The 11,735-nt window shown below is 40.9% G+C and overlaps 1 protein-coding gene across 3 annotated transcripts in view; it reads right to left on the bottom strand.

Moving 5' to 3' along the window:
* BMPR2 (bone morphogenetic protein receptor type 2) overlaps window positions 1–11,735 on the bottom strand; it is a 185,306-nt gene that overhangs the window by 83,971 nt on the left and 89,600 nt on the right. For all 3 annotated transcript variants that reach the window (XM_014516903.2, XM_025196683.1, XM_025196684.1), the window contains one exon: window positions 10,108–10,287. In XM_014516903.2, coding sequence (XP_014372389.1) covers window positions 10,108–10,287 — 180 coding nt within the window. The remainder of the gene's footprint in view (window positions 1–10,107; window positions 10,288–11,735) is intronic.

Below are 11,735 nucleotides of genomic sequence, written 5' to 3' on the forward strand. Positions count from 1 at the left end.
TTTTCTGCCCAGTGGCTGTGCAATGACATCAGCCAGTGCCTTCAGTACCCTCAGATGGAGCTCAGTTGGGCCTGCCGACTTAGTGTAGAGTCACTTGGAAGGACTGGATGCATTTATCTCAGGGTCAACACTTGGTGGGTCTGGTGCCCTGCTGTTGTCTCTCTACGATCCCATTGTGAGACTTGTCTTGCCCCTCGTTTAGGAACACTGAGGCAAAGAACTAATTGAGGAGTCCAGCCCTGTCCCCCCTGTCTGTCACCAATTGCTTTTGCCTGTTCAGTAGTGGTCCTATTCTGCCCTGGGCCTTTCTTTTACTCCCTATATATCTGAAAAACAATTTTTTGTTATCCTTAACTTGGGATGCCATCCTCAGCTCCATGGTAGCTCTGGCCTTTCTAACTGCCTCCCTACAACTGTGAGCCGAGGAGGCATACTCCTCTTTAGTAATTTCTCCCTGTTTCCACTGCTTATATGCCTCCCTTTTTGCACTTAGACTGCTCTCGATTTCTCTGGTTAGCCAAGGAAGCCTCTTGGCCCCTTTCCCCCCACATCGGGATCGTCTCCCTCTCTGCCCGAAGGATTGCTTCCTTAAGGCACATCCGCCCTTCCTGGGCTCCCATCTCACCAAATCTCTTACTCTGCAATGCGTCATTGACTAAACGCCTGAGCTCGCTGAAGTCAGCCTTCCTAAAATCTAGTACTTCCACCCTACTAGTTACCTTTCCAACTCTACGCCTTATGGTGAATTCTATTATTTGGTAGTCACTGTCCCACAGGTGGCCACTGATCTGCAGGTCCCCTACCATGTCATCCCCCCTTGCCAGTACCAGGTCCAGTAAGGCATTTCCCCTAGTGGGACCATGTACCTCCTGCGTCAGGTAGAGGTCCTGCACACAGGATAGGAACCTGCGTGAACGGTGGGAATTTACCGTCTGCATCTCCCAGCAGATGTCAGGGTAGTTTAGGTCCCCCATGACTACCACTTCCCTAGTATAGATATAAGTAATATAATCCAGTAATATATAAATATAAATATAAAAAAATAAAATCTTATTTAGTTAGTCTGTATAGGTGCATATCTACTCTGCCTTCTATAATATTACATGCCATTAAAGCCAATATTCAGCTTTTAATAAATCCATTTTTAATTACAAGTTATTCAAAGAGTGACAATAAATATCCTAGTATTGTGTGACTATTAAGTCTCTCGGCTTGTTCTACAGAAACTAGATTTTTGCCCCTGTTTCTACAGAAACTACCACGTGGTCCACTTTCAACTTCTATCTGCCCCTAACTCCATCAGACTTCTCCCTCCCTATTTTAATCCCACATGCCGCCTTCTCCACAGACAATACACTGGATGGTTTTAATCAGCATATCCCAATTTGTGCTTCACCTAGCATCTGTGTACTCAATCTGACTTCCCTGTATCACACTGACAGAAAATATGCACTTTGTCTCCAATAATCAATGGCAAAAATATACCAACTACACATTTTTTAAACCATTTATTTAATTTCAGTAAAAAATTAGAACAGGAATTAAATATTCAGTTAAAAGGTTGAAGAAGCAGATATAAAAGTATCATGTATTGGCCATTTGTTTGTCTCAGTCACTTGTTAATAACTGAGAGAACAAAAATTTTTGTATTCTAATTTTTCCATTTGCAAAGAGTTTCTTATTTCCCCTCATAAAGCGCATGTTTTCATGTGTCTCACTACAATCTCACACCTTGGGCCTCAGCCTGGCAGTACTGCCACTCATCCAGGCTTGTCAACCCATGGCTAGTCACTGAGGGTGTTTTTACACATGGTCTGGGGGTGGGGAGGTGGGAGGGGTGCTTTAATTAGAGCAGCCCCAAGAGCCGCTTTAATTAAAGTGCCCATAGTGCGTCATGTATCAGCAGCTCTGTGCTTCAAAATGGGAGCTTATCAAGCAAGCTTTAGTTAGTGCTCCCACCGCCATTTTGAAGTGTGGGGACACTGATATATGAAATGCAGAGGCTGGCTGGAGCATACTAATTAGCATGTTACAGAAAACTTGATTAATTGTGTATTTAACAGTACATCAGAGCAGCCTCCCTGCATGTGTACAGGCACCCTGAGGCTAGTCAAGGCTGGCCTGAAGCTTCCAATAGGGCCTAACCATCCACCCATTCCCTATCACTGAAGTGGCCAGCTGGGATCAACTGAATCTCCACTTCCCCCATAAAAACCTCTGACCCAGGATAGGAAGTTTCCTGCCAACTGTGCTCAACCTGACCCTAGACTGCTTTGCTGTTCCCTCTGATTCACTCTTCAACTCTGTTCTCTGCATGATCTCCCAGCTTCCTGACTTGGCTTCCTCTGAGATCCCACTCTTGACTTGACCTCCTGGCTCCTTAACTTGGCTTCTCCTACGATTCCATCCATGACCATGGTTGATGCCTCAAACCCCAAGTGGCCCCAGACCTGGCCACCCACGTCCTGGCATGACAGCATTGTCCCTTCACGTGGAACATCTAGCTATCTCTAAGCAAACTCCTCTTTTCATGAGGCAGTCACCCCTTGAACAACTACAGTCTCAAGACTTCTCATCTCTTAGGTATGCTCCCCCTTCATGCGAGACAAGAAGGAACAACAACAACCTGTACTGGTCCACCTATTCATGGAAACTGACACAGGAGTGCCGATCAGTAGCTAAGGTCTTCCTTGTTCCTCTGTCACCTCATATGTATAAAGAAATCCAAGTTTTTTCATGGTTTAACTCTTCTTTCCCACTAACTTCCAGAAAAATAAGTAGAATGTGGTGGTTTGTACTGGTAAAATCCACCTATAACCAGGGAAGAGGAAATCAGGAATAGGGTATGAGTGTTCCCACTAGTTTTACTAGCTGCCTCCTTTCCCACAATGAAGCAGCAGCAGAAAGAGGCTAAAGTAGCCATTCACCCTGACATCCCCCAGGAAGAGTAGAAAAAAAGTCTTTTAATTATAAATTCTGGACCATCACACAAACATAATGGTGTTTAGATCATATTCAGCCCAATCCCCTCCAATTACTCAGAGATCTAAGAGAGAATGACCCTTCTGGTTTCATTTCTCTCCTCTACAAAAGAACAACCATTTTTCAGGGGTCTGCAAACTTCTCTTTGAAGTACACCCAAGTTACCTCAAAAAAAAAAAAATCTCATGAAAGTATGATCAAGGTAAAAATGCAAATAAGGTAATTCATTTATTGACAGACTATTTTCTTTGACCAGAAGGATCACCACCAAGATGGAAAGAAGTGTTTGATTTCTATAAAAATCAGCTGCAACTGAAAACATTATTGCTTAATATTAATAGTTAGAACATAAAAACTGCCATTTACTGTGTCAGACCATAGGTCCATCTTGCCCAATATCCTGTGTCACAGTGGCAGAGTGCATAGTGAAAGGGAGTGAACAGAGTATGACCAGAGTTTTTTCCCCTGAAACTGTTGTTCTCTCATCTGTAACCTATGACACTTAAGGTCTTGGAATTTCTGATTTAGAGGCTGTACATCTAACTCACATACTTAATAGCTACTGGTGCCTCTTTCTTCAAAGAATTTGTCCAATCCCTTTTTGAATCTGGTTAAATTGTCAGTTTCCACAGCAGTTCCATAACAGAGCCAGCAAATGCAAACAAGACTGATATGTCCTAATTCTAAACTTTCATCGTTTCATAGTTGTTAGGGGGTGGAAGGGACCATACAGATCATTAGGTCCAGCCCCCTTGTACGTGGGCGGGAAAAACTGCTGGATTCAAATGATCCCAACAAGATGGGTATCAAGACTTTTTTTTAAGATCACCAGGGTGGATGCCTGTACCACTCCTGGGGGGAGCCTGTTCCAAACCCTCGGCACTAGGCTTGCAAAGAAGTTTTTCCTTATGTCTAGCCTGAAGCGATCTTCAGTCAGCTTGTACCCATTACTTCTTGTCCTCTCCTGGCAGTCCTTGGTGAATAGCTGCTCCTCCAAACCCTGATGTACGCCTCTGATATACTTATAGGCTGCAACCAAGTGCCCCCTGAGTCTTCTCTTCTCCAGGCTGAACAGTCCCAAGTCCCTCAGCCTCTCCTCGTACGTCTTGGTTTCCAGGCCTCTAATCATGCATGTGGCTGTCCTCTGGACTCTCTCGAGCTTCTCCACATCCTTCTTGAAGTGCGGAGCACAGAACTGGACGCAGTACTCCAGTTGTGGTCTCACCAAGGCCGAGTAAAGCAGGAGGATAACATCCTTTGCCTTGCCTGAGATGCCTCAGTGAATGCATGCCAGTGTTTGGTTAGCTCTGCCAGCTACAATATTGCATTGGCGACTCATGTTCATTTTGTTGTCAGTCATGACACCCAGGTCTCATTCTGTTGTGGTGCTGGCAGGCAGAATACTGCCGAGCCTGTCAGTGTGTTGTGGGTTATTTCTCCCCAGATGGAGCACTTTACATTTCTCTGTATTAAATGACATCAGGTTGAGGTCTGCCTACTTCACGAGCCTGTCCAGGTCAGGCTGTATTGCCAGCCCATCTTCAAGCGTGACAACATTGCTCCATAGCTTGTTGTCATCAGCGAACTTTGCCAGATTGCTTGCAATACCTGAATCCAAATCATTAATGAACACGTTGAAGAGCACTGGTCCAAGTACTGACCACTGAGGGATGCCACTGTTTGCCCTCCGCCATGATGACTCAGTTGTGCCAATCAGTACCCTTTGGGTCCTACCACGGAGCCAGTTACCTAGCCACCAGACTGTGAAGTAGTCCAGACCGCATTTTCTCAGTTTGGCCATGAGGCCATCATGGGAGACCAGATCAAAGGCTTTTTTGAAGTCCAAGTATATGACTTTAACCCCATTTCCTCTATCCAGGTGGCAAGTAACCTGATCATAGAAGGAAATGAGGCTGGTCTGGCATGACCTGCCTATGACGAAGCCATGTTGGCTACCCTTCAGAACACTGCCTTCAGTTAGCTATGTGTGATGATTTCTTTGATGATTTTACCTGGGATTGAGGTCAAACTTATTGGCCTGTAGTTTCCCGAGTCCTCCCTTCTCCCTTTCTTAAAGATAGGTATCACATTGACTTTTTTCCAGTCTTTTTTCTGGGACCTCTCCCAAGTGCCATAAGTCTTCTAATAACTTTGCCATGGGTTGCATGATGATATCAGCCCAGTTCTTTTAGCATTCCAGGGTGTAGTTTGTCTGGTCAAGCTGACATATAGATATTTACCCTTTGTAGGTGCTCCCCCACAAAACTTACACCAACTATGGGAGGGAGGTCACCCCCCACCATGGTCATCCTGTATCCTGTCAAGCAGGCTAATACCTTTGGACTGGTGGACTATCAATGTGAAGTATTCATTCAGGAGTTTGGTTTTGTCCTGAGTGTCAGTTAACAGCCATCCCATTTCATTCATCAGAAGCCTTGTTCCTTTTGTGACTTTCTACATATCTAAAGAAGGACTTTTTGTTGTCCTTGATTCTGGTTGCCAATTTATGTTCGGTTAGTGCTTTTGCAGTCCTGATCTGCTCCATACAGGTGCGGGAGGCTGCTGAGTTACTCCTCTTTGGTAGTTGTTCCTGACTTCCATCGCTTGTAGGCTTCTCACTTTAATTTCAGGAGGTCCATGACTTCCCTGTTGAGCCAAAGGGGTCTCCCCAGCTCCTAACTTCATCAGGAGTTAGACTAAATCCCTATACCTGTTACATCAAAAATCAAAACTGCTGCCTCTCAAAAACAGTATTTATGGGCCTTTACAGCTTTCTGATCCTATTTCCCACTTTTGTAATCAGGGGTGTAATTAACATTTTGGCCCCCTGGTGGTGCAGAGGGAGTGAGCCCTTAGCTCCTCATGTGGAAGCCGCAGTGGTGGCAGCACACTTTCTGAATTGAAGCTTAAGGCCAGTACTCTGCTCACCCACTACAGGTTAGCAATAACCTGTTTTACTGTAATAGTAAGAAGACTACTTAAAAGAAGGTTATGATGAATCTCTGGAATGGTAAATCATCATATCAGCATTCCATAGCAGAGAAACACCAATTCCCTTCACTTTGGAAACTTTTCAAATTCTCTAAAAACTGTTGTCACTGGGTGTATCTACACATACAATTAATGCAAAGCAATAACCTTCAGACCAGTCTGAGCCAGAGTAAACTACTCCTGAGCACAGCATCTACACATACACCCAGGACAGCAGCAATTTGAGCCGGGGCAGAGCAGTTATGGGCTCGCAGAGGTGCATGGGGGGAGCGCAGGACTGGCTGGGGCACAGGGTTACTGACTGAAAGTGTGGAGTTGTGTGGCTAGGCAGCAGGCAGTAGTCTGTCCCCCTGCTGACCAGGTGCAATTTATACCTCTGGTCAGCATCTACACTGGTATTTAACTGCAGTACATTACCCTGCTGCAAGACAGTACTGACAATACTAGCTTACTGTGGCATAAATTAGTATACTGCAACTTAATATGGTCGCATGTGAAGACAATGATAGTGTACTTCACAGCTAATTACTCTACTCCATAGTAAAGCCACTGTGTACTATAAGGAATAAACTCTTAGTGTTTCTTTTCTACCATAGCAATAAGAACAGACATACAATATACTGTTACAGAAAGGATACATAGTGATATTAATTTTGAATTTCATATCAATTTGATTAATTTACCTTTTAACCTGGAAATTATTTTAACATTAAACGTTGTTCCAGAGAGACTGCCAGTGATGTGGAGGAGAAAGCAGCACACCTTGGGATGCTAAAGGGGCCAGGAAAGACCTAATGTGTGACATGCCACAAATTCAATTTAAAGCTTAACAACAGCTACCAAAATGGCCTACGTTTTTCAAGCAGCATCTTCGTAGCTGGCTGGATATTTTATATCTGGATGGGCATTTTTATTGTACAATAATTATTTTGTGTGTGTAGCTGGTCTAAATGTATAGCACAACTAACTAGTTCATTGCATAATTAATGTAATGTGTGTCAAGGCCCTCTGGTAGAATCAAGGAATCAAACCTAGATCTCTAGACATCTTTAATTACAAGGTCAAACTCTGGTCCTTTAGTTTACTTTTAATTACACTTTTGAGCTGATCTAATCATGCTTTTCTTTTCTTGTATATGTAAAAATATAAAAGATAAATCAATGAACCACATTTGAATTACCACTATGTGAAACAAAATGTTTTTTAAAAAGTTTACTACTATTTTTGAGATTTTTCTGTACTTCAATAGCACAAAAAAATATAGAGATAAATCTTTCTGTTTATAAAAGTGATGCTCTTTAATTTCTTTGCCTCTTTGGACACAAGCATCTAAAATACTGGATTGTTTATACTGCAAGACTGTATGCCCAGGGCTATACTGCATCCTAAAGTATATGCAACATTCTAATGGGAGATGTTGGTAAGAGGGGGAAAAAAAAAGAATCCTTTCCATATTTTCTTAAAGACCAGCGGGTGGACATCAGAAACAGTCAAATGTTGATTACTTAAATAAGCAACTGTACAGTTAAACACACTAAACCTTATTTTTCTTTTTAATTATTTAAGTTTGTAAAGAAGTTGAAGTTTAATAATTTAATTTTAGAAAATTCCTACTGAATTGAAGTTTCTAATGTATATTCCCAGGCCAAATGTATATAGTTCTGGAAAGTATGATGAAAATAGGTCAAGCTATTTTATTAGCTGAGACATCGGAAGTTATATATAAGTAAAACAAAATATTACATTTACACATGGGGTACTTGTCATAGTTCATATAAGTAAAATAAACTCTGAATATGTAACTTTTCTGTAACTAAAAACTACAGTACGTTTATTTTATTTAAATAATAACAAAATTTATTAGCTAAAACTCCTTCTAGCTAAAGCTTTTAACCTACTATTATTATTTGTAACTCCCAATGTTACTGTCACTAAAAGATCACATAAAATTGTTTTTATGTATTTCAAGTATTTTACTTGGGGTATAAACACATATTTGGAGCCATTTGAAAAGGATAACATTTTGAAGGGGAACTGCTGACTGAGAGTACAAGCTTGGAGTGATACAAATGTACCAGAACTGCTTGAACTTTAACCTTGAATGAAGCAGCCTTAACACTGGAGCCGTTTTGCGACTTCTGTATTGTTCCCAGCTTGTGGGTGTGTTTAACTGTTAGAACAACAACTGCTGCCAGGTCTGGAACAAGAGTCCCTCCTCCCCTTTTGAAAGGGTTCCAAAAGTATGTTTATCCATATCCTTCATATATTTGAATCCAGACTATACTTACTTTCTCCTGCTGTTTGTGCAAGTCTTTCACACAACCAAGAACTAAAACAATTTTCTTAAAAAAGCAACCAAATGTAATACTGTGATGGGGTACCAGGTTGGTACCAGGGCAGGGTACCAATATGGGGGAGAAGGGGGTGTGCAAAAACAGCAGCAGCCAGAGCTGACCAGCTGCTACCACCAGCCTGGCTACCACCTCTGTTCCATACACTGCCACTGCCCTGTTATGCCTGTGACCAAATGTGAACAAGCCATAAAACCAAACATGAGCAAGCCATAAAACTAGCATAGGAACAGTACCTGAAATGATCTATGCTCCTTTCTTAAATTAACTAGATTCAGTTGATGCTGTTTCTCTTTAATGTTTCCAGATTGTTACTTAATAGTTAATAATCAACCCACTACTTGAGCTCACATTTGGTTTTCCAGGAACTTAATATATTTGTAAAGTTACTGGAAATCGGGTGGAAAACCTTTACAAATAATAGTCAATTGAGTGTTAGCTGAATTCACCAAACAGTGTGCTTCCACATAATTAACTGTGAATTACATGGTTCAGTGAAATTTACAAATAATAAAAATGTAAAAAAGAAAAAGGGTGATTGGGTAATGTAGCCCAACTCCTTACTAGGGAAGAATTGCTTTATATGGTATTTTCAAATGCCTTAACAAGTTAACAAGGGAAATAACTCTCTCAGATTTGAAATGCAAGACAGAGTTGAAAAAAAACCAACCAGATTTTATTCCTGACTTGGCAACAGATTTTCCATGTGATCCTAGCAGGCCAGTTCAATAATCTGTAAAATATGAATACACACACACACACACACACACACACACACACACACGTGTGTGTTTCTGTAAAGCTAAATTCATTTATATTTTTACATCAGTTTGACATCCTTACATTGAAGGATCTGTAGAAGTACACAAATAATTAAGACTTGCTAACAATGCAAGATGACAAAATAATATACAGTTTGTAATGTTGGCAATGTGCACTGCAATACTCAAGTACAGCTAAATGTATGAAGGACAAAGCATATCTGGTACACAGAAAAGAAAATGCATACATTCTTTCTATAAAGTCTTAGCTGCTACCTAATGTCAAATCCAAGTAGGCTTTGTAAGAGAATGTCAGTGTTATACAGGCAAAGGTTCCAGGCTGAAACAAGTACCATCTGAGAATAAAGAAGCAGACTTATGATCTGGAGCATGTCTCTAGAGCTCGACAAAGAATTTATATAAAATATAAATAATTCAAATTCTACATTCACAGAACACCTTATTTACAAGGGAAGTATGTGATCAGGAGGAAGGATGTACCAAAGTGCAAGCGAGGCTATAAAAACTGAAAGACAAATTTATTTTTTTTTTCTTTTTGTTGAGGAAGGATTAAACATGATGAGCACCAATTTTTTTTTCTTATTTCAGCTTCCTGGGAACAACACTAAACAACTAAAGGCTCCTCAACTTAATTTTATTGATCAGAAAAGCATAGGAATCATTGAATATTATCAATGATTCTCTAGCAACTCTTGTGGCTAGCTCGCTTCTCAGAGGAAAATAACCTCTGTCCAATATGAGCAAAGAAACAGCAACAGCCACATGTGAAACATATGAAAATACTGGTATGGTTCTGATACCAGTGTAGACAGGATCCAAATAATCTGAGTACAAGCCAAATAGTGTGTTACCTTTAGGAAGAAAAAAAAAAAATGAGGCAGCAGTGTCCTCTTAATTACTGTTAAAACCATAAAACACAGTACAACTTCATAATACCATGAAGGAAGGGTTATTCTTACATCATACTTGAACTATGAAATCACAAAGGCTGGAAGACTTACTGAAAGGTGTTGTATCAGTAGGGTCAGGAGGTGGAAAGTTTTCAGTGAAGTTGACATTACACAAGTCAGTGCTACAACAGCAGAAGCGATATGTTCCATTCTGAATCAAGGAAGGGGTGGTTGTTACTATACACTCCTCAAAATGACACTCTTGTGGATCTCCTATATGAGACCAGCATCCTGTAAAAGGAAGCAAGTGAAATGGCACTAAAATAAACACCTGTAATAAAATCAAATGTCATATAAACTATATATTCTTATCAATACCTCTCATACTTGTACAGGAAAGAGAAGGCACCTGCTTTGCTCTCCCCATCCTAAAAACCATTAGCCTTATATCATTTTGTATCTTCAATTGCCTAGCATCTCTTCTCCCCCGTATCTCCAAACTCTATCTATAACCGCTATTCAAAATGCTTCCCTTGCAATTCTATCTTAGACATCCTCCAATCCTTCCACCTTGTATACAAACCTGAAAAATTCTTATCAGAATCTCCAATGCCCCAGGCCCAATTTCAGGGCCAGTGCTCCACCTGCTTCTCCGATTTATTAACTGCCTTTGACAACTTTGAACATGATCTTGAAATCTTGGCCCCCTCTCAACTTTCATGACTCCCTTCCTTGGTTTTCCCACCCCCTCTCAGATGTTTTTAGTGATAAAGTTGAGCCTCTTAACCCTTACTATTCCCCGGTCTATCTTACATGGGACTCCCACAAGTTTGCCTCATTATATCTTTCTTTTCTTTTTTTTCCCCACACCATTTCACTAGGTTTTACTGTCTGCTACTAAGACCTCAGTGACTACATTCCCACTAGTGACTCAAACTTACTTCTCTCTGAACACCTCTCCATATCCTGCATTTCTGCCTATCTTTCTAAACATCTCTTCAGGGGTGGCCAACTGTCAGCTTCAACTCGACAGCCCAAACTGATTTCTTAATCTTTCCACTTTACCCATTTTTCTGACCTCTCCTCACCAACACCACCAAAAGAACCAGCTTCTTGTCTTTACCTTTAAGGCCTGTAAAACTTAATACTGTCCTACCTACTGATCTGGCAAATTTTTGTGATGTTCCCCCATTAGTTTCCTTTCATTACTATTCCAGTGTTTACTGCCCACACATTATCTTTTGCTAATGCTGCCTTTATGCCTAGCACAAGTCATTGAAAGCATGTGAACATATTACTTTCTTTTTCCTTCAAATCTCTTTAATCCTTATTTCTGCTGTGCTGTCTATAAACCTTTACATCCACTGGTCCTGACTGAGTCTTATAGTGCTGCTGTGGCCATGATGGTCTAAAGAGTATGTAAGAAGCATGGTTTGCACGGTGAGGCAAGATCTTTTATTGGGCCAAATCATATTTGAGAGAGATGTTAGACAAGCTTACAGACACAAACACCTCAGGTTAGAAAAGAAGCTGATGCAGCTTGAGCTAAGTAACAGTGAGAACAACTACTTTTATTGGTGAAAGTGACCATTTAAAATGGAAAGTTGGCAGAAAAGTGTGGAGCAAAGAAATGATCAGAACCAATTACAAACCAGGTAAAAATAGTTGCTGGAGTAAAACCTAATTATGTGAATAAGATCTTTGATAGGTAGGTGATAAGTTGCTGCTACCATTCTTTC

Source organism: Alligator sinensis, unplaced genomic scaffold (genome assembly GCF_000455745.1).
Source record: "Alligator sinensis unplaced genomic scaffold, ASM45574v1 scaffold755_2, whole genome shotgun sequence".
Lineage (NCBI taxonomy): Eukaryota > Metazoa > Chordata > Crocodylia > Alligatoridae > Alligator > Alligator sinensis.